This window comes from Lepisosteus oculatus, chromosome 6 (genome assembly GCF_040954835.1).
Source record: "Lepisosteus oculatus isolate fLepOcu1 chromosome 6, fLepOcu1.hap2, whole genome shotgun sequence".
NCBI lineage: Eukaryota > Metazoa > Chordata > Actinopteri > Semionotiformes > Lepisosteidae > Lepisosteus > Lepisosteus oculatus.
This window is the reverse complement of record NC_090701.1, coordinates 49586475-49608546: the sequence shown is the minus strand read 5'-3', so window position 1 is coordinate 49608546 and position 22072 is coordinate 49586475. Positions and strand designations below refer to the sequence as shown.

Below are 22072 nucleotides of genomic sequence, written 5' to 3'. Positions count from 1 at the left end.
TAATTTCTAACAACGAAAATTATTTAAACTGCGACACTTATCATTCAACCAGAGCTCAAAATATCACAAGGATCCTCAAGAGCACAACAAAGACTGTATTAAAAGATACTTGTATCAGATACATGAGAATCCAAGCTTTTTTATCTACGCTTTCTTATCTACACTAAGAAGTATTCTTTAAAATGTATCACACAGTAAAAAGTTTAATTTCTGGGGTGTCCGTATACCAGAGATTATGGTACCACTTCAGAAGGATGTCAGCCAGTCAGATTCCAGGACCGGAATTATCTGTTTTATAATAGAGAATATAATATGTAATCATGTATCTATAGAAATTAATAATGATATTAATTTAAGGATCTAAATATCTAAATCTATGTAACTATATAGCTGGTAGTATAACTGTATTTCACCTTCTTTCTAAACTCGTTTTGTAAACACCCGAATCACAGGTGGATTCTGTTTTTTGTTTTGTTATGGTCTGTAGCTCAAATGCTGTTTAAATAGAAATTAGACACAAGAAGAGTATTATTGGACAATGTTGTGAGGCTCTGCAGAATTTCTCTGTAAACTGAAGAGTTATAGAAGAGACAGGTTGTCTATCGCTTCTTTTGACACTTGTAAAAAAAACATTCCAATGTTAATGCGACACAGAAGATAATGTGGTGTATTGGTCGTTAGTGAAAAGATTTAATCATTTAATCTCTTTACTGTGCACATTTTAATCTGCTTAGTATTGAATATTTATATGGAATTTTACCACTAAAGGGACATTTTAGTAGCTAAGCATAAAACGCAGAGGAGCGTAACGAAGGTCATAAAGGTCATAAGCGATATTAATTTAGGAACATAAACATATTATGTAAACTGTATGTTGCTGTTATTGGTATTTTAAAGAAAATTACACACCAATACTCCATTTCTCCCTAAACATTTTAAGCACTGAAGTCTTACATGTGGTTCCTAAATTAATATAGTTTATGAGCATGTGAAAGGCATGGTGAATCAGAGATTCTCAAAACTTACTTTGTATGATTGGAAATGAATACGTGATTGGATCAACAAAAAGCTGTGGTGTTACTTGTCAATGAAAACATTGTCTTTTCGTTTACAAAGACCATTACAAAGAATGTGGACCAGGGTAATACTTTGAGTTTACAGCTTGTCCAAGGTCATTCATTATTAATACTATTAGTAATATCTTCGGTAAAGACTTTGATGCATAAAATATTTCTGCATAATTAAAATATTTATGGTAAAGGTAGGTTGTGTACTTTTGCCCAACTGAACAATCTTGCTTTCATAAAATATACCAACTTATTAATGTATGATGATTAGCATGCTGTAATACACAGTTTAAATCTAAAAGCTCAAATGCTGTACATGAGAGGATAAGCTTTATTAGCTCCTCCTGGCAGTTTTACAAGGTGACTCCAGATACCATTAATATAATCTAATTTGCATATAGTAATTTGCGGTAGGACGAGAAATTACGGGTTATACCGCGTTTCGATGCGGCACGCCCACACCATTATACCGCAGCGTACCCTGCTTGTTTTGAATGCCTGCATCTGTATATCCTTATACAGTGAGAGGGAAAGAAAGATTGCACAGTGGGTCAATAGTGTCACTATTATACTATATCTGGCATACCTGAAAAAATGAACAATCAATCATATTAAAAGTAGGCAGAAAGAAAATCTGAATGGCTTGGAATTCTACCTATAGTAAACCCTCTCTGCCCTGACTTCACCTTTTCTGCTAGACAGCAGCATTTATCTCTTGCTTCTTGTTTGCTAACTATTACCTATCTATTAAACTGGCACATCCAATCATTAATGACATCACTTTCATTCAAAGTCCATTCAAAACTAAAAATCAATTCTTTGTGTGTGTGGTGGAGGGGTGAATTCCACACTGATGTTTTTGGGGTCATTATCACTTAGTAACCCATATAGTAAGACAAGTGACAGTGGACAGCAATTAATACAAGTCCTGAGGCTTAACAGAAAAATGAAAGCATGTTTAATTTCTTATTTTTAAGAGTATTATGAATTATTAAATATGGAATGGGAATCACCTCATATTCCATTGAAGTGCAACACCTGATTGGCATAAAACAGAAGTCATTGAGTGCAAACAAATTCAATTATTGATTCACACAAATTAGTTAAAGAGAAATTTCAGCAGGACAGAAAATGCAAGTCCAGAGCAGGCTGGGGTTACCATCCCTAATCTTGGGAATACTACCTTGGGATGTTTAATGACTTCAGATTAAATTTGAAATATAAGAAATGCATCCTTATGTCTAAATCAAATGATTGCTTTTGTCATAAATAAATCCCACATGGCATATGGTTCCAGTCATCATTGCAATCCTATGTGCAGCATGGTCTATTTAGCGGTGAGGCTTATTAATAAAGCAGAATTAAGTGTTTCTGAGCTTTCCCAAATTAGGCCTCATTTCTTTGTTCATCTCTGTGGTGCAGCCACAGAGAAACCATGCAGGCTGATTTAGGGTTCCTTTGATAAAAGACAGCTCCCAAAGAGGGATGCACTTAGCTAAGCCTGGCTATCATGATCAATGGTCATCCATTGGCGCCTATCTGTCTAGGGAGTGCCAGTTGGACATCTGGACTGCATTCCTAAGTGTCAGGAGTAAGTGACTCATATCTCACCTTGATCAACCAATCAGGGACTGGTAGGGCCGAGTAACCCACGTGGGACTCTGATGCCCATGGAACTTTCAGCCAATCAATGAGCTGAAGTTCCTCCAGGTAAAAACAGGCAACACAGAGAGCCTGTGTGATTCAACAAGATTCAGATTCAACAAGAGTGAGATTCAGTAAGATTCAGTAAGATTCTGGAGAGGATTCTGTGGACTGTTCTAAAGGGAATTCAAAGGAGAATTCCAGGGCAGGACGGCCCAGGAGCAGAAGGCTCCCAAGGGCAGGACATTCTCGCAGCGCGCCTCCTGACCATCCTGAGACTCAGCCCGGACAACCACGGAACGGCCAGTGTGTCCGAGTGCCAGAACTTTCCTTTGTTCTAAGAGTCTAGAGTGGAGGTTGCCAGAGAGTAACCAGCAGCAGGCCTCGTGAACAGGTCGGAACTGTGGACAGCTGAATTACTATTCAGAACTAGCTCTTCATTAGGAACAAACCGGTCCTCTTCCCGACTTGCTGGGACCCACACTCATCTTTTCTCCTGTGCACAAACTTTGCTAGTTAAAGCCAACAGTGAGCATCAGCAGCGCACCGTCGCAAGCCGCACAGCACAGCCTGGCACGGAGCCAGAGAGCGCGGATTGGACAGCAACAGCCTGCAACTGTTTCTTTGTGCCTGCAGGAGATCTGAATCCCCAAAGATTGGATGAGTATTCAACTTCAATGCATTACAGCTCGAGAATTCAATTGTTATCCCAACCAGTTGATATCAATTTAATTCCTAAGAGTTATGTACTTGTTTTGAGTATCTAATGTAGAAGTTGTAACCAAGTTCACTTTACGAAACGGTCTTAATGAATGATATACTGAACGTATGTCCTCTTGATATGTGTAACACTTTGTAACTGACCGAATATACCTTTTGTATTCTGATAACCCTATCAATAAGATCTGTTAGGTTTATATGCATATTCTATGTATTAATAAATGTATCCTCGTGTATTAGTACCTGTGTGTGTGCGTTGTTTGAGTTATGTCGCATGGTTGGATTCTAAAGCCATCAAAAGAATCAACTTTGTGATTTACTGCTACAATTAATAATTGTCTCAGTAAATGCCCAAACCCTACAGAACTGGTGCCTTCAGAGAGCCACTATGATTACATATTTGGCGTCCCTGAACCGGTTTTCCCTACATCTGCCAAAAAAAGAATCTCCATTAAGGAGGTTATTTGTATTCTTCAGTGAGCTCCTGTGTCAGCTACACTTCTGCGGTTTACTGTGCCAAGCATTTTTTCTATGGGAGCCCGGAAAGAGCAGAAATCTTTTACCCTGCTGTATTCCCTTCTGCTTATGGAACTTTTTTGCCTGCAGCTTTTTCTCCTACTTCTGTTCATTCCTGTGGTTCAGCATCCACTCACCAGCTCCCTCTGCTGCCTCCAAGTGAAACAGTTTGTTCCTCAACTGAGAGAACAAGCCTTAAGGTGGAGCGGTTAGCCTTTTTTTTACTACTGTCTACCAAGCAGTTTCCAGACTATTTAACTATTTGCCATAACCATGCAATTTGCAGCACACAGTAACGCACACTGACAGGCATTCTAAGAGAGAATAAACCTTTAAGCCATGAAGAGATAGTGCTCACCTCACTGCACTGACATTGAATGAGCTCCACCCTTCTCCTGTAGAGCCCAACTTCAGCAGGTCTTATAAGATACAATGAAATCACCTGTTTCTAAAGACTTAGAACAATTTGATTGCAATCAGTTGCAATCATTGTCCATCTGTCCATTTTCTGACCACTTTATCTAATGCAGCGTCGCAAGGGAACCAGAGCCTATGCTGGCAAGCAATGAACATGTGGCAGGATACACCTTGGACGGGCAGTGAGTCCCTCACAAGGCACACACAAACACAAAGAAATGCTCATACTCACATCTAGGACCAATTTCCCTCAGAAGCCAATTATTTATTTTACCTACCAGTATTTCTTTTGAATAGTGGAAAGAAACCGGAGCATCCGGATGAAACTCACGTGAACACAGAAGAACGTACAAACTGGAAGCATATAGCACCCTAGGTCCAGAATTCAATCCAGGGCTCCAGGCTGTGAGGCAACAATGCTAACCACTGTGCCACTGTACCGCTTTGTTGCCCTTGTTAAGTCAGGTTATGTAGAAATAATTTGAAAGAGAAACCCTCATGGTAAATTGTGATGTGCTGCTTAGCAGCTTATGTTGGCCTAAGGCAACCGTGCCAAAGTTAACGTCTTGTAGACTTCAGTCTGTGCACAGTTTGTCTGCATTGAGTCTGGCTCACATTGTTATTTGATGTAACCAGGCATTCCCAAAGGCATTTGGTAAATATTAGTGGAGCTATGATATGCAATCTTCACCAGCTCCTACCAAGATGGCAAAACATCTACTGAACTGAGGCTCCATGTCCTCTACACAACAAAGCAAATGGAGCTTACCTCTTCATAAGGAATTGAATGTGATCTAACAGTTAAAATACAAATTAAAGCACTGAGACAAACTCAAACAGGATTTCACCTAGTGGATGCTGTAGCGGCGAGGCTTATTAATAAGGCAGAATTAAGTGTTTTTGAGCTTTCCCAAGTTAGGCCTCATTTCTCTGTTCATCTCTGTGGTGCAGCCACAGATAAACTATTCATGCAGGCTGATTCAAGATGTTTTCTTTTGATAAGAAACAGCTCCCAAAGGGGGATGCACTTAGCTAAGCCTGGCTATCATGATCAATGGTCATCCATTGGCGCCTATCTGTCTAGGGAGTGCCAGATGGACATCTGGACTGCATTCCTAAGTGTCAGGAGTAAGTGACTCATATCTCACCTTGATCAACCAATCAGGGACTGGTAGGGCCGAGTAACCCACGTGGGACTCTGATGCCCATGGAACTTTCAGCCAATCAACGAGCTGAAGTTCCTCCAGGTAAAAACAGGCAACACAGAGAGCCTGGAAGATTCAGAAGGGAAGATTCGAGATTCAGAAGGGAAGATTCAGTGAGATTCAGTGGACAATTCAAAAGGGAATTCAAAGGAGAATTCCAGGGCAGGACGGCCCAGGAGCAGAAGGCTCCCAAGGGCAGGACATTCTCGCAGCGCGCCTCCTGACCATCCTGAGACTCAGCCCGGACAACCACGGAACGGCCAGTGTGTCCGAGTGCCAGAACTTTCCTTTGTTCTAAGAGTCTAGAGTGGAGGTTGCCAGAGAGTAACCAGCAGCAGGCCTCGTGAACAGGTCGGAACTGTGAAAAGCTGAATCACTATTCAGAACTAGCTCTTCATCAGGAACGAACCGGTCCTCTTCCTGACTTGCTGGGACCCACACTCATCTTTTCTCCTGTGCACAAACTTTGCTAGTTAAAGCCAACAGTGAACATCAGCAGCGCACCATCGCAAGCCGCACAGCACAGCCTGGCACCGAGCCAGAGAGCGCGGATTGGACAGCAACAGCCTGCAACTGTTTCTTTGTGCCCGCAGGAAGATCTGAATCCCCAAAGATTGGATGAGTATTCAACTTCAATGCATTACAGCTCGAGAATTAAATTGTTATCCCAACCAGTTGATATCAATTTAATTCCTAAGAGTTATGTACTTGTTTTGAGTATCTAATGTAGAAGTTATAACCAAGTTCATTTATGAAACGGTCTTAATGAATGATATACTGAACGTATGTCCTCTTGATATGTGTAACACTTCGTAACTGACTGAATATATATCTTTTGTATTCTGATAACCCTCTCGATAAGATCTTTTAGGTTTACATGCATATTCTATGTATTAATAAATGTATCCTCGTGTATTAGTACCTGTGTGTGCGCGTTGTTTGAGTTATGTCGCATGGTTGGACTCTAAAGCCATCAAAAGAATCAACTTTGTGATTTACTGCTACAATTAATAATTGTCTCAGTAAATGCCCAAACCCTACAGAACTGGTGCCTTCAGAGAGCCATTATGATTACATATTTGGCGTCCCTGAGCCGGTTTTCTTACAATGCTTTTCCCATTGGTATTTTTCATTTCAACAATTTCTCACAGTGCTAAATCTAACACAACAAAAATGAAAGAAAAAATATTCTAAACTGTCTAAAATGCATTCTAAAACCAAAAACCTATAAAGAAAATCCTCATTTTGCACACCACATTATACAGTGGAATGTTATTGTGTTGACAAATGCTTGAACAAAGGATATGAATTTATTTTGTTTATGCAGAGGATATTAGATGATTTCCTGTTAAGGAAATTATCTGTCAGACAATATGTAGCTGAAAAATGAGATGAATATGTTGATGCTGCTGACCAGTGGCTTATTTCTAATGGTTTTCCATTGCACATGTGTGGAGAAACTCTAAACACATGATTACATAACAACATCCTGGTTGGAGTAGTAGCCCAAGCATTGTATGAGAGCAGGAATGGGAATTTAAGGAAATTAAGTGAAAAGGTTATAGTTTAATAACTACTATTAAGTGCAGGGCAGTATTCTATTAGACATTAAAATTGTACATCTGAAAAGCAAAATAAGGAGTCACTTGGACAGAGAAACATGATGTTTGGTATCTGTGAATCAAACAGGTGAAAAACAACAATGATCAACTAGCTCATTCCAGCAAGTCACATTACTCTCTCCAAATGAGCTAACTTTGTTTCAATTTAGATTTAAATCAATCAATTTAATAAATACCAGGTGGCACATTGCGGTAAGAAAAATATGTCTGTCAGAATGCTTTTCTCAGTTTAACTGGGTTTAAATTGGGAAAAAATGAATTCAAGAGCTTGTCCATTTCATTAAAATCGAATGGCCTTGTAATAAAGCCCTTATTTTACTTTTCTGACTATTTTATTTCACTTCAGCTCTGATACATTTGGAGAGGAAGTCCAAACAAGCTTTCAGACTGTGGTATTTTACTGAATCTAAAAAATCTCATTCTTACAGTATATTAAAATCACATACTTGCACATTTGTCCAACACTGTAAATGTTAATCTCAATTAACCAATGGAAAATGCATTTTCCAATGTTTATACAAGACACTCAAATGGTAGTGTAACACAATGCCAGACACTCAATCCTATGGAAATTCATTAAAAGTTGGATGTTTATATATGTTTTAACATTCTTCTTTTATGTATTTCCATACAATGGAGTGCCTGGCGGGGTTTAAATCATGGAATCATAACTAAGATATAGTTTGAATAGTTTATTAACTTAAAAAAGTCACTGGAAAAATGGTAAAATAATTTCTAACACGTTAAAACTCTCATATAAATTTAGGCATATCCTTTGTTTAAGTTCCAAAAACTACTTTATTATTCTCAGTATATTTTCTGCAGTCGTAACAGTATGGTAGAGTTACAATAAAAAAAGCATTTTCCATTTAATAGCAATAAAAATTTTCCATTGTAGATAACATTGAATAACATGGCTCACTCAAAATATGGTTTAAATAATATTTTAAAACATTTCAAAATAACCTTTTTCAATATCTATTTTGATAAAAAATCTTGACACATAAAGACCAAAGCAGATGAATGAAATACTCTTCATATTAAAACTATCATGCCTTTAACACATATTTAGATACAATTTGAAAATTGGCCTTGTTCCTTGTAGTAAGGGTTCAGCATCGCTGGTCCTTATCTGTCTCCTGTTGTCATAACTCTTTACTCTATCTCTCAAAATAACTTCCCGTGTGAACTCTATAGAGCGCTATATAGTCTACTAGTGAATAAACCCAACCACTGAAGCTCCATTTGTAAATGAGCCAAATGAACAACACAGAATCTGTTTATACTGTCAGTAGCAGCAAGGCCAAGCACTTTTCATAATGGTAAAGCAATGTATAATGTCAGTATAATTTAATCATCTGTGCCTGTTGGATTTAATAGTTTTCACTTATGTTTGATGTATGTTTCTTCAAAGTTTGATATTCTACATCATAACATGAAAACATAATATTACTGAGAAGGAGTTGTGTAATGCATGGTAATGAGTCTCTTGTAATTCTATTTTCAAAACAATAACACAGAAATATTGAAGTTGATATACAGTATATATACTTTATGTACACAAGTATGGGTCGGTTATGAGCATAATATACAGTATTTACAGTTGCATTTCAGAAATAAATAAGCACTTTTTTATAAACCCTTCAGTCTGTACCTAAAATCAACATCGTATGTAGGCTGTAAAATACCCAGTCCGGCACGAGACTGATCCAATGGAGGGATTTTCACATTTGGATCTAAAAGCTCCATGTCAAAGTAGGAAAGCAACAAAGACAGGAACTGCTTGATTTCATGAACAGCAAAAAACCTTCCAGGACATTTTGTCACTCCAGATCCAAAGGGCATGTAATAATATCTTAGTTTGCGACCATTTCTGCAAAAGGATGTTTTCTCTTGTCCATTTTCATCCAGGTATCTGTCATATTTAAATGTCTGTGGATAAACAAATAAAAAAACAATATTTTAGTGTGATTAAATAATCCATAAACAGTGTTTAGGTTAAGTAAAAGGTACAGCTAATGTAAGTAAAAGGTAAATATTCATGAATGTTTCATATACAGTAGACTGAAATATGAAGCTAAAAAACACTGCGATAACGCCTTGATAAACACTACACAACACAATGAAAAGAAATGCATAAAAACCATGTAGCAAAATAAAATGTCACATGAACATATTAGGACCAGTGTTACTGAACTGCATCTGCAGAACATTTTGTCATCTCTCAAGTCCTCCCTGGCAATGACCATCCCTTCAACCTGACCTCTCCATCTGGAGTTTAGCTTTCAGCTGAAACTATATTATTAGATGAGGCAGATAGTGTAAACCAAAACTTTTTTCTCTTTAACCTCTCTCTCATATAAATAAAAGAAAACACACAAACTTCCAAGGTGTGATGATGTTTTTTTTAGCCTCATTCAATAAAAGTTTGCTTCTACAACAATTCAGTGCAATTGATCTATTGGCAAAACAAATTTCAGATTAGTGGTGCAGTACTGTATGCCTTATCTATGCAAATATTTAGAGCAAATATTTTGAACCAACCAGAGGATCTTCATAAATTTCTGGATCAAAGTGCAGTAGCTGTGGATAAAGGGCTATCACATCATCTTTCCGGATGCTGTAGGATTCATTGTTATCCAAGTGCAGCAGAAAGTTGTTTTTGGCAATTCTGACATTGAGGGATGCACTGGATAGCCTCATTGATTCTTTGATGATGCTGTCTATAAAAACAATATCATGAGTAACGGAAGAGATCAGGTTAATCTAACATTTCACATTTTATAATTGAATTAGTTTGTAGTCTCACATTTTACTGTAAACTACACTGGGTTAAAATACACATTTTAATTAAGCTGGACGTACCCAATACAGGCATGTTATCTAGTTGTGTCCTGTTTAAACATATATGGGTGCCATCCACGCTTGCTCTCTGGCCAGAATCCTCCAGTATCCTCTTCACTTCATCACTTGCAGCTTTCATTGCTTTAGGACACCTGTGAAGTAGAGGAAGATTAAACTGTAGGTAGCATTGAGTCTATGCAAGTTAGGCATCTTGAAAGTCTTGTTAGCTCTTCATATAACCAGCAATGTTTTCTTCTATACTGTATTAGAAATTCTATCCATCATTCACAAGTTTTTACATTATTCATTATTTTTTTGCTAACATAATTGCAGACTGTTAAATATGGGTGAGACACTATTGCAAAATAAAATAAATATATTTGTCAAAGTTCAAATCTACACTACTGTATGTATCTACTTAGCACTTGCTTATTCTGGTCTACTTTAGATTCGCCAGTTTGAAAAACTACGTACCTGATGAGATAGAACAGAGTCCAGAATGTGGCTGGCAATGTGTTGGCTTGTGATGCCCACAGCAGGGCTACATGGGTTCGGGCTTTACTCATATCATTGAAGGTGGACAAGGTGTCATTCAGAATCATTCTGAGAGAAATTAAATCAGACATATTTGTCCTTTTGCTGAGGTTTTCATGAAGGAGGGTCTTCGCCAGGTTCTCTCTTGCACTGTGAGCGCTTTTGAAAACATGGATGGGCAGACCGGCGACAAGAGCTGGGAAGATCTTGTCAAACTCTTTGAAATTTTCAAGGGCATTCAGTACCAGTGCCTTCTGAGCCTCCTGTCGGGCAAGGTTCTTGTCTTCTTGAGGATTGAGCTCTTTGCCAAACAGGGTCAAATAGCCAGCCTCAAACATCACCTTGTAGCAGAAGGCAAAGATCCCGTCTGTGACCCAGTCGTTTGAGTTCATTTTCAGTGTGCTTGACTGCAGCATGACACACTGGAGGTTTTCCATCATGTTCTCAACCAGAGATTGCAAAGCATCCCCCTGCAGTGTCTTGATAAACGTCTGGTGCAAGTTTTCTGTGGTAAAGCCATCGTTTGGATCCATGCTTTCATGCCCAAAAGCCTGGAAAAAATAAATGTTAATGCGATCAAAATCCTGATTCTTTATATTTTCATTTTATTAAGTTGCACTGAGACTTGACTCAGAGAGATTGACTTCATAAAATAAATGGGAGATATGAGATTTTTCTACCTACTGTATCTGGCTTTTACAAAATTAAACAGAATTTATTATTGACATTTTGTATTTGTTACATGTTAAAAGATGCAAGTTATTCTGAAACTATTCTGAAATACTCAGTTATCTAGTTTATTTAAAAGTCCTTTTTGTGCATGATTAGATGCATTCTAACACTGTCAATGTGTCTGTTCTTGTAATAAATGGTATTCCCTTCTCTTAAAAAGCCTTTTTACCAATTTTATTTTATGCAGTGCTTGTTTACAACAATAACCTGATGATTAAAAACAATCTCTGTTAAGGTACATTAAAAGTATCAATCTCTTACCTTGGCAGAGGCAGCAAAGTGAAATTTCTTCCAGTCCAGATGCCTACCCTGGCGGATCACAGCGTGGTATGAGAAAGGGTCTGTGAGGAAATGAACATATTGGCCTGCGATTTTGCATGTGAAGATGTGTCCATACTTCTTCTGTCGGCTCCGAAGGAACTCGAGTGGGTTGGCACCAAACTGGAGGGCACAACCAAGGTAGGGAATGAGACCACTCTCTACCGGGGGCTCTCCTGGACGCCTGAAAAATTAAACAGATTTACTTGAAACACCCTGTCACTCTCTGCCCATGTTTTCCCTGCTGGGCTGTTCCTTAAAGGAAACTGAAAGAATGGGAGAATTCCTAAAGGTTTTGAAAACAGCATGTTTATCACAATGAAGGGATGGGTTTGATATGTTTAAATGTTGTATTTTTTTTCTCACACCCACAGTTTTAACAAATTAAAAATGTATCACAGAATAAAAGAGCCACATGCAGTCCAAAAAAGAGAAATGCTGAATTGTGCTGATGGCAAATATGTTGTTTCAAAACTCTGGTTTTGTGCTGAAGGTACTGTATGAACTTAAAAAACACTACACATAGTCTGTGGTGAATCTCTAAGATGTATTTTTTGTCATTAGGTGCACTCAAAAATCAATAAAACAAAGTAAAATATTATTTCAACATACTTCAAAGCAATTTTGAGCATTGAGTATAAGACACTACAGAATATTGGTGATTTAAGTATAGCACAATAGTGCAAAACCCTGATGCATTAAAAAGCCAGTAGTGTATTTACCTTCTGCGGATCCCCAGAATCAGCCACAAGCAGCAACAAAGCCAAACTACAACTCCCCAGATCAAGGCTATGCTTAGAATCATTGTTAGTGTGGAATATGAGAGGCAGGGCTGGAAGAGAGATTCTAAAAGATGCACAAGCCTTTTATGACTTGTGGTGCCTCACTTTATACAGTACTACATCCTAAGCCACGACTACTCCAGTGAGAAAATGAATGATTAACGTATCTGATGATGACCTATCCCCTTACATGTTAAAGTGTCAAATGCTTCTAGAAAATCAGGGAATGTACAATGGCATATTGTCCTTGAACTAGGTCCATGGACACTAACACCAAAGACATAGAGAGCCGTATAGATAATTTATCTCAGCTGGTAAACAATCTCAAGGTCTTGACGGGTGTAGTTTCAGCTCAGGTATAAAAGAGTACCTAAATGTAGATATAGTTTTTTCTTAAAACATTTAAGTAACCTGCCTAATATGTCTGTGGAAATCTTCAGTAAAAAAAAAAATTCAAAGTCTGATTTGTGAGAATCCATGTGAAAAAAATAAATCGATGTACAAAACCATTTTCATTTTTTTTACAGTAAAACAACAGTGTACTTTACTGGCACTTAGGGTGTTCTGGAAATCTGTTGTACCTCTGTCACCTTGTCACCAATATGTCCATATTTTGTTGTTCTCTGAATTTCCCATCAGAACACTTTGACATTGTACTATACAAAGAAAATTAGAAGATTCTCCTTTGTATAGTACTGTATTTAACAGCTTTGCTGTCACCTGTAAATCGGTTGCTTGTTTGAAAGATTAACAGTATTTACAGGCTTACAGATTTTATGTCATGCAATTAGTGTAATCCTCTTTGTGTGTCATCATAACAGTTTACCTTCAGAGTAATGCATCTGTCTCAATAAGTTCCCTCAATTATTTAATTTATTTGAATTTCAAGCCACAGTTCAAACAGTTATTGTATACAACAAACCAACCGAAAAGGCCAAGGAGATTTTGAATCAAGTCAGGTATAAAGTAGTGAAGAACCAGGAAAAAGTTGCAAAAAAAAATTTAAAGTCACTCATTTTCCATATGAGATGTCTGACATGCATCATTAAGAAGAGGAATGTCTGACACTACCTACATTAAGCCGTCCTTCCAAACTGAGCACCCGGGCAAGCTGAAAAACTATGCAAGACGCCACTGTGAAGACAACGGTGACTTTGAATGATTTGCAACGTTTCGTGACTGAGATTGGAGTCAATGTTGATACTGTACGTCAAGCACAATTGTAGCAGCATCATATGAGAGCAAATCCAGGAGTTGGTGGCTCACAAACCTGCTGGTTTTCATTCCATCCCACCTTAATGTCAATGAATGGTTTGACAGAAGGCTCGGTTGGAACAAAAACCAACAGGTGTGTGGGTCACCAGGACTGGAACCACTGAGGGATGATTTGCACCAGCAGGGATGGAGAAGCTTGTCATGGTAGGAAGTATAGGAGCATCCTAAAGGAAAACATGCTTAAATCTTAAAGTGTTCAGTCTTAATAATTATGCATTTTGGCAGGAAAATGATCCAAAGCTCCATTAATTTACAGTTCTATTGGGAGTGGTCTGACAAGACGAGAACAACAATTAATTTCACTAGGCAGCCCAATCAAAGTCCTGACTTTGCAGAAGATAGAGGCAGATTTGGAGGGATTTTGCCAGAAAGAATGGACAACAATCGGATGTTTTGTGAATTTTTGGATTATAGCACTGGATAGTTATGGTTTAACACACTTGGTTAATGGGCAGCCTCCTGGGCACAAGATAAGGAGACTCAAACCCAAATCAGAGAGGAGTTAACCAAGGGGCAGCTGCAAGGTAGTAATGGCGTGAAGGAGGGATGCTTGAGAAAAATGTGAAGGAAGACGTTTGTTTAATATATCTAGAAATGCGTGAGATGAACTTGTTGTTGTCCCTCCCAAACTTCAGTTAATTACTAATATTTATAATTAATGAACATGCGGTAGTTTAAGAAGAAGATGGAAACATTTTGTAAGGCTTTGTGCATAATATTAATAGTGAGGAAATAGGTTTATTGATTGTGTTGTTTTTGTGCAGGCCATGTCCTAGAAGGCAAAGGGTTACTACTCTTCTCAGGAATGTCACATCCATTTGATTCATCTATAATTGTTTTCAGATGACTTTGGCTACAGCATAAAGAATTCCAGGAAGATATAATACAAGCATCAGCAGAATATTCGTAGTGCACTGTCTGCATAAATATATATATATACATTACATATCTGGAGGCAGTTCATAGCTCATATTTTAATACCAGAGAGAGGAAAACTCTCTTCTCTGGGCCAGAAAGCATTTAAGGTGGCAGAGGAAAGTTGAATATGGTGGAGTGTTTCATTAACCAAACCATGTTTTAAGACTTTTAACAAATGCAGTTGAAAACAGTGTATGTGGAGGCATTATAGTAAGCATTATGATGACTTTTGCTGTAATATAGTTTATAACTGTAAGAGACACCTGAATTGCCCTTGTACAGTAGTTACGTTTCTGGTCTGTAGTCTGCCGGTACAAAATGGATGCCGAATGGGACCCAGCTGCATATTACACCTCATTTGTGGATGAAGTGAGTTCTTGTCTGGGTTTAAAGTTCATTGTTTGGTCCTTCTAAATAGACAAATGTAAAAAAATATATATAATTAGTTCCTGTATTTAGAGTAAATGCATAGATGAAGTGAAAGGAGTTGCTGGCACAAGAATCACAGCTACTGTAAATATCCAGCTGCATTTAATTATACACATACTGTATAGTCAGTTCTAATAGCTGGGGTTTGGCTTTAGGAAAGGATTATACAGTAGCTGAAATGCTTAAATATAAATTAAATTTGACATAACGTATGCAGTATACATAATCTCCACTTTACTTTTATTCTAAAATATTTTTTTATTTTATAAAATAGTTTTTCCACAAATAAGTTACTTGAAATTGATACAAAAAGTAGTCTTGGGTTTCTACTCACCTTCATTAGCATCACTTTAATGGATCTTGTTTACGTGTTTCATTTCAGTGCACTTTGAATTCAGACTAATGTAACCTAAGTATTTGAATTACGAGAGGTCACTTCTGGATAAGTGTTCAGTTGTAGGTTGTTCACCCTTTCAAGCTCCTACATTTGTTCCAGTTCTACTTTTGTTTTATGGATATATACTGTAAATCGATTTGTTTTTATTTATGGTTGTTCTGCAGGAAAAAAAAAAAACAAAATAATCTTCTTAATTTCCATGTGTCATAAACATTTTGTTGTTTTGCCTTTTTGCTTGACAATGCCTCATTTCCTGGTCATAAGTCACCTCTTTTCTTTATAAATGAATTTTTCCAAAATTAATCAAATGGATTTCTGGAACCTACTGTATTTGTGTAATGTTATGATGATAGTTCAGTTGTAAGGTGTCATACGCTTAATTAGTTTGCTTTCATGGGGTAAGCATTATAACGCACTTATCACTCTTTCAGGCTGAAGTTGCCTGTAATTTCTTTGCTGAACAGTTTGCTCAGGATGTCAAGAAAGTAACCAAATCAGAATCATTATAAGTAAAAAAAATACAGTCAATTTTTCTTGAGTGGTTAAAATCAATTTAACTCCTTTTCTGGTGAAATGCAGTCATTAATTCTTGTTAATATCCCTCTGCAGAGTATATTAAAATCATTAATCTGTCAGCCAACCTTAGACTTCTTCTCCAATGTAGGTGTTCTGAAACAGCGGCCATTTGTTGCCTCACTGCTGCCCCAAAGTTTTTTATCTTTTTGCTAATTTTGGCGATACAGTGTCACAGTGCTTAGCATTGCTGCCTTGTAGTACCTGGCCCCCAGCTCGATTCCTAGGGTGCTATCTGCATAGAGTTTGTATGTTTACCAGTGTTCACATTGTGTTTCCTCCAAGTTCTCCAGTTTCCTCCCACAAAGACTTACTCATTGGCTTCTGGGTAAACTGGCTCTAAAGTGAGTGTGTGCATGTGTGTATCTGTGTGAGATGGACTGTTGTGGATGGATTCAACCATCCAGGTTGAATCCTGCCTTGAGCCTGTTGCTTGCTGGTATAGCAACCTTATCCTGTACAACTGGACAATGTGGTTAGAAAATGGATGGATGGATAAGCTGCAAATCTTTTTACACAAGTCTCTACCAACCTTTTGACTTAATGCAACTTTGGGATCCAAAGCCCTTCATAGTAAGAGGACTAAGAAATGCCCTCGGACTGTTCAACTATTCTCAGCACCTTATACCAGATGATACCAAGAAGCCCCAGCCATTGTATCACCGGAGTTAAAGCTTGGAACTGTAGTTATCAATTGAATAGAGGAGGGAAAAGACTTGTTAATTGAACTCTAAGAGAGAGTGGCCAGTGCTCCAGCACTGGGTCTTCCTGACCAAGGTCTTCCATTTCATCTATGTTACAATGTAAGGCCAAGATGTTCAGCTGCTGCTGATTGTGCTGCATGGGCTGTCATTACTGTTGAAGACCTGGTGGATGACAGAAGGTGGTGTTACACACCAATCACCAATTGCTGTGCCAACTGATTTACACCAGCCTGAGAACCATAACTGATGCAATATGGGTGAGATGGGAAGCTACTCTCTTGGGAAAAGGATTAGAAGTAAAAGTAACTAAAGACCCCAGTATCAATGCAACCAGTCTAATGATGGAAGAGGAGAAACCTATGCAGATGGAAGAAGAGGTTCACAGCATCTTCAGGTGTGTACCATGCCAGATGCCAAACTGAATTTATGGATCGATGAGGGGAAGTGACTAACTGGATGGGTTGTGGCTTCTGAAGATGAGACGCTACAAGTCTCAGGAAGCTTTGGATTCAGGGCGGCACAGTGAGCTGAACTGCAGGCCCAAATGACTAAACTCCAAATGTCCAGCTGAAAGAAGGCAAACATCTACAGTACATCAACAGCTGCTATGCCTTTGGAGTAGTTCATTATTACTTGCTTGTTTGGAACAAGAGGGTTCTCCTTACCGCCTATGGCACCGAAATCCAGCACTGAGACCTAATACAAGACCTCCTACAGGCTGTTCACTTACCCAGTGAAGCAACAGTTGTTAAAGACAAGTCTCACCAGAAAGACAATAATAAGGAAAACTGGGGAAACAGACCTGCTGATGAGGCAGCAAAGCTGGGAGCTCAAAGAGCCCCAGTGATGGTCATAGCAGCTACGACCGTGACACTCAAAGGCGTAACTAAAAAAGAGGTTAAAACTGCTTATTCCTCTGAAGTGCTGGATGAGATAACCAGATTGGAATGCCAAATGGGCCAAAGAGACAGTAACCTCACTATGTGTGAACAAGGGCTGGAATCCCAATGTCCAAGTGCCTCAGAGAGCCCATGGTCCAGAACACCATCGCAACTTCCTTCTGCATCTATTGTCACGATCGTTACTCCTCCTCTTAAGGGCGCTCCAGCCCTTCCTCGTTCTGTCCCATTCCCCACACCTGTTCCTTATTCCAGCCCCTCTTTAGTTTCACTTTTAACGTCTGGCTCTGTTATGGTTTTAGTTTCCTGTTCCTGATTCCCTGTCCCACCGGTCCCAACCCGGTTCTGGTTTTTAGTTACTTTGGATGGATACACTGGTCTTGGACTTTGCCTCCCGTTTTGGATTTCCCTTTTGGATTTATGCTTGGATTGTTTGCCCCGGACTCACTTCCCCTGGACACCTGCTCACCTCGGACACGCCCCCGTCTCCTGACCTACTCCTGCATGATATTTTTCCCTACTGTTTCTTCACCTTTCGGATCGTGTTGTCCGCATAGGGCCCGGAAAGAACTGTTTCCTGACATCTATGGTGCTGTATGAACCATAGATCTAAGGCTGTATGAAATAATTCTGACATTGTAAAAGACCAAAAAATTATCTAAAACAGGTAATAAAAAACTAAAGCAGGTAATCTCAGTCAGGGAATGTCAGTCAGGGCATGGAGTTTTGGTACATCATTTGAATAATACCAAAAGATTGTTAACCATCCAGATGCAGGTCCCCAAGGGAGGACTTTTTGCAGGAAGTTGGGATTGCTGTACGTATGTGGAGAATGTTAGGTTTGTATGTTCGTGTCTATTATTGTTCTTTCCTTATGTGCCATGTCAAATCTAACCTAAGAGAATGACCTAACCTGGAAATGCCCTAGATATGGACATCATGTTTGGCCCAACCTTTGACTGCATTAAACATCTAAAAGTCATCTAGGAGTAGGGGTCCCAAATCCCGAGAAAGGGTGGACCCTTTGGGAAAATGTGACACCGGGTGAAAAACAATGGGGAGAGCAGGGACACCTGCTGAAAGGCTGAAAGGTGGGACTGAAAAAAAGAGAAGCTTATATGTAGTAACATAAATAATAATATGGACTGCTTTTATTTATCAGCCTTATTTTCATATACTTATAGATTATAGTGTCCCACCTCGGTAGCAGTCTGCCTGGGAGCCTCTGAGCCTTGATCTCTTTCCCCTCTTTTTGCAAGCTCACTTCCCCTTTCCCTGCCTCTATAAAAGGGGACACCTTTCCTCTTTCTCCATATTTCCGTACCACCCCAAGCTGTGCAGTGGCAGCTGTTACTTCTCTACCTCCTTCCTAAGCCTCCTCTTAATGACTAGCACTCTTGTGTACTAAGAATGGTTTAAAAAGTCAGAGATCCGCAGTTACTGTCTCCTGCCTCTCCTTCTGCACTGTTGCCTCTGCAAAGGAATCGTTGCAATATTAATAAGCTAAAGCGACTGTATGTGCGAGACTTGACTACTTTCAAGTTGTCTCTGTTAGCTATTTTAAGAGGAAGTAGCTAGCACAGTTTATTAAAAAGGGAACTAACATAATGTCAAAGAGTTATCCTGGGTTCAGTCTGGAGTTGTAGTATAACATTCAGGATTTTTATATGTCTGTATAAAACTGCACTATACCCACTTGCCTGTTGAGAAGCTTTGCTGAAAGTATCTTGTCAAGCAGGGTCTGCCGGCACTGTAATAAACTGCTTTCAACCACCTTTTCAACTTGGAATCATTGCCTGATTACTTCTGTTCTTAGAAAGGGATATTTCACCACAACAGATAAGGAAAATCCATATTAGGATTTGCTCTCTGTATTTTTATAGTCTGATAAATGTTTTCAGGAGCAAAGAAAATAATAGATAGGATGAACAACATTCTACTGTACAGTATATACCTTATGAGATGAAGTGTGCTAGACTTGGAATGAAAACTTTATCAGCCTCAGTAATACGAGGTCGTGAAGTTGAAAAGCAGAGATAAAGTGTACAAATTAACAATAACATACCACAGGCCTTTTTAACCTTCATGAGCTTCAGCAAACTAAAAGTATTTTCCATTTTACCTACACCTTATACAGTATCTTTTAGAATTATCTATGTAATATCCACTTCACTCCCCTCATGAGTTCCCATAAGGTCCCCATGAAGTGACCCGAGAATCCTCCATGTATATCTATAAAACCCATCAAGTCCCCTGATTTCAGATAATGTACACTTCTCTTGTAGTCTCAATCTTTTACTATTGAAAGCGCAGGAGATCATTATGATATTCATTCCCTTGCTCTACCTTAGGTGGGGCAGATCAGGGGGTTGTCATGGAGACGCTAATTTCTTCCTTGCTAGAAAGAGCAGAGTAAAAATCATCATATTTAGAAATAAAAAAATGCAAAAAATAGCAAGTACCAGCACTGAGGCTGTGGTAGTAGAACTCTGCCCCATTTCCCATCAAGTACCTGTATACCAAGCTGTAAAAGCCCCAGAGTCTAGCACCTTAATCGGAGGTCCCATTTCTACACTCTAACCTCTATCCCTGGTTCAGTCTTCAGTCAGCTCTGCACTCCACTAGGGGCTAAGAAGCAATCAAGTAGGCATGAAACTGAATTCAAGTTCTCTTGTGTAAAGGATTCAAATGCTTGTAGGCAGAACATGGAGCCTGATGGCAACAAGCAGTGCAATCAAATAATATCATGAGGTACCATCTTTCATCAGTGAGGAAAAACCTCTGGACTGTTGACGCACTTATGGAATCAGCACTTATCTCAGTGGAAATTACTTGTAAAATGTGGGCCTAGCTGTATCAAAGAAACTTGTATAAACTACCCACTGGTAATAATGAATATTCACTACTGGTAGTTAAAGTGGTCCACTTTGTTGGTTTAATCTCCAATATTAGTGATTAAACCAGCTGCCAAGGTCTGCCCAAGTCTACTGCCTCTTCTTGTCACCAGGAACTGAAGGTTACCTGGAAGCCTCCTGGTTGCCCATGATGGGTGTACTGTAGACTGCTGGCCAAGCACGCTCCCAGCTCTTTCAGCAAGGATCATCTTAAGCACCTGTTAGTTGACAATACCGAAACACAACAACATTACATCTACATTGCTATATTACAAGATTTGATAACAGGGACATTTGTTGGCATTTCTTCTCCTTCGTTCTAGTGACAACACAAATAAATATACTGTACATTCCATAATCTTCCTAAAGACATTACTTTACTCGAGCATGTCAACAGAGCTTGCTTGGAATTGCAATTTTCCATTTATTATTATATTACACTTTCACTTTCCTTCTCAAACATCCTTTTACAGTGGATTATTAAACAGTTTAATGATACATATTTGACAACGATATTACTCTAAGTTTATCAAAAACCTACAGTATTAACCTTATCAAGCAGCAGATACAGGTAATTCAAGGCATAACATACTGTATGAATAATTATGTATATAAGTTCCTTGGAGTTATAGTTTTACATTTTTTGCAAGAATAGCATTTGCTTCTTAAAAGTATTCCAGCTGATCTATGAAACAAAGCATGTAATGCAAGACAAGCAACAAAACATCACAAGTTGATTTATGTTTATGAAGGGTAATTGATGATGTGGAATGGTGGTGAAATATAAGCCAGTTGTTCATTAAGATCAAGGTACGCATTCACACCATAATCATTTTTATGTATATGTTTTGGCAAGATCTAGATTTGCAAGTTGAATGTGTTATAATTTCTTTTTTAATTTACACGTTGAAGGCTGTAGTATTATTGTGGTATTAAGTGTTAAATCATACTTTGAGCATTACTTTGAACATGAAACAAACATTACAAACATATGTAATAAGTACAGGCCTTAAATAATTGTTTCCTTCTGGTGAGGTTATCAGCATTTCATATACACATAACCTTAAAAGGGCTTCACCTTGTCATTTACTACCAGAGCCGCCTAGTGGCTAGCTGAGATATCCTTTTTAGGGGCTCTGGTTATCTGCATCCGAGCTTGTTAGCCTTATAGGCAAATGAAAAAACTATTGTTGCTTTCCTTACAATAAACAATTAAATAGAGGATCGGTAAAATTTAAAAAAATCATTTGGCTTCTTCACTTATTCACTAAAAAAATAATTACGTAATTATATCTGTTTTTAAGAAAGGTTTTCATCTTGGTTTAAACAATCAACATGTAAAGGTATCTTTGTTCCCACAAATATTTCTTGACCACCAATGTTGTGTCAAATCTCTTGTTCTGAAGAATTTTGACAGGCAATTCAAACAGTTCTTCTTCATTTTGCTTATGGTTGTTATTTTTCTTTCTACTTGTTTCCCAATATTAGTTCAGGTCATGGGTGCTACACTCCCATTGATGAAAGCTTGGTTATGGAGAGATTCATGATTCTATGTTTTTTTAGAAAACTATCTTTTTCTGTG

General features: G+C 38.4%; 1 protein-coding gene across 2 annotated transcripts; it reads right to left on the bottom strand.

Annotated features, from left to right (window-relative positions):
• Positions 1–7767: 7767 nt before the first annotated feature.
• cyp7a1 (cytochrome P450, family 7, subfamily A, polypeptide 1) lies at positions 7768–20705 on the bottom strand. Of its 2 annotated transcripts, none has more exons than XM_069191528.1 (6): positions 20618–20705; positions 11563–11803; positions 10510–11120; positions 10057–10187; positions 9736–9914; positions 7768–9123 (listed from the first exon to the last, which is right to left on the bottom strand). In XM_069191528.1, exons 1-6 carry the CDS (start codon positions 20638–20640, stop codon positions 8824–8826), a joined length of 1485 nt encoding a protein of 494 aa, XP_069047629.1. In that variant the 5' UTR covers positions 20641–20705; the 3' UTR covers positions 7768–8823. The 2 variants fall into 2 exon arrangements, with proteins under 2 accessions (XP_069047629.1, XP_006634080.1); XM_006634017.3 differs by lacking the exon at positions 20618–20705 and adding an exon at positions 12342–12499.
• Positions 20706–22072: the final 1367 nt, after the last annotated feature.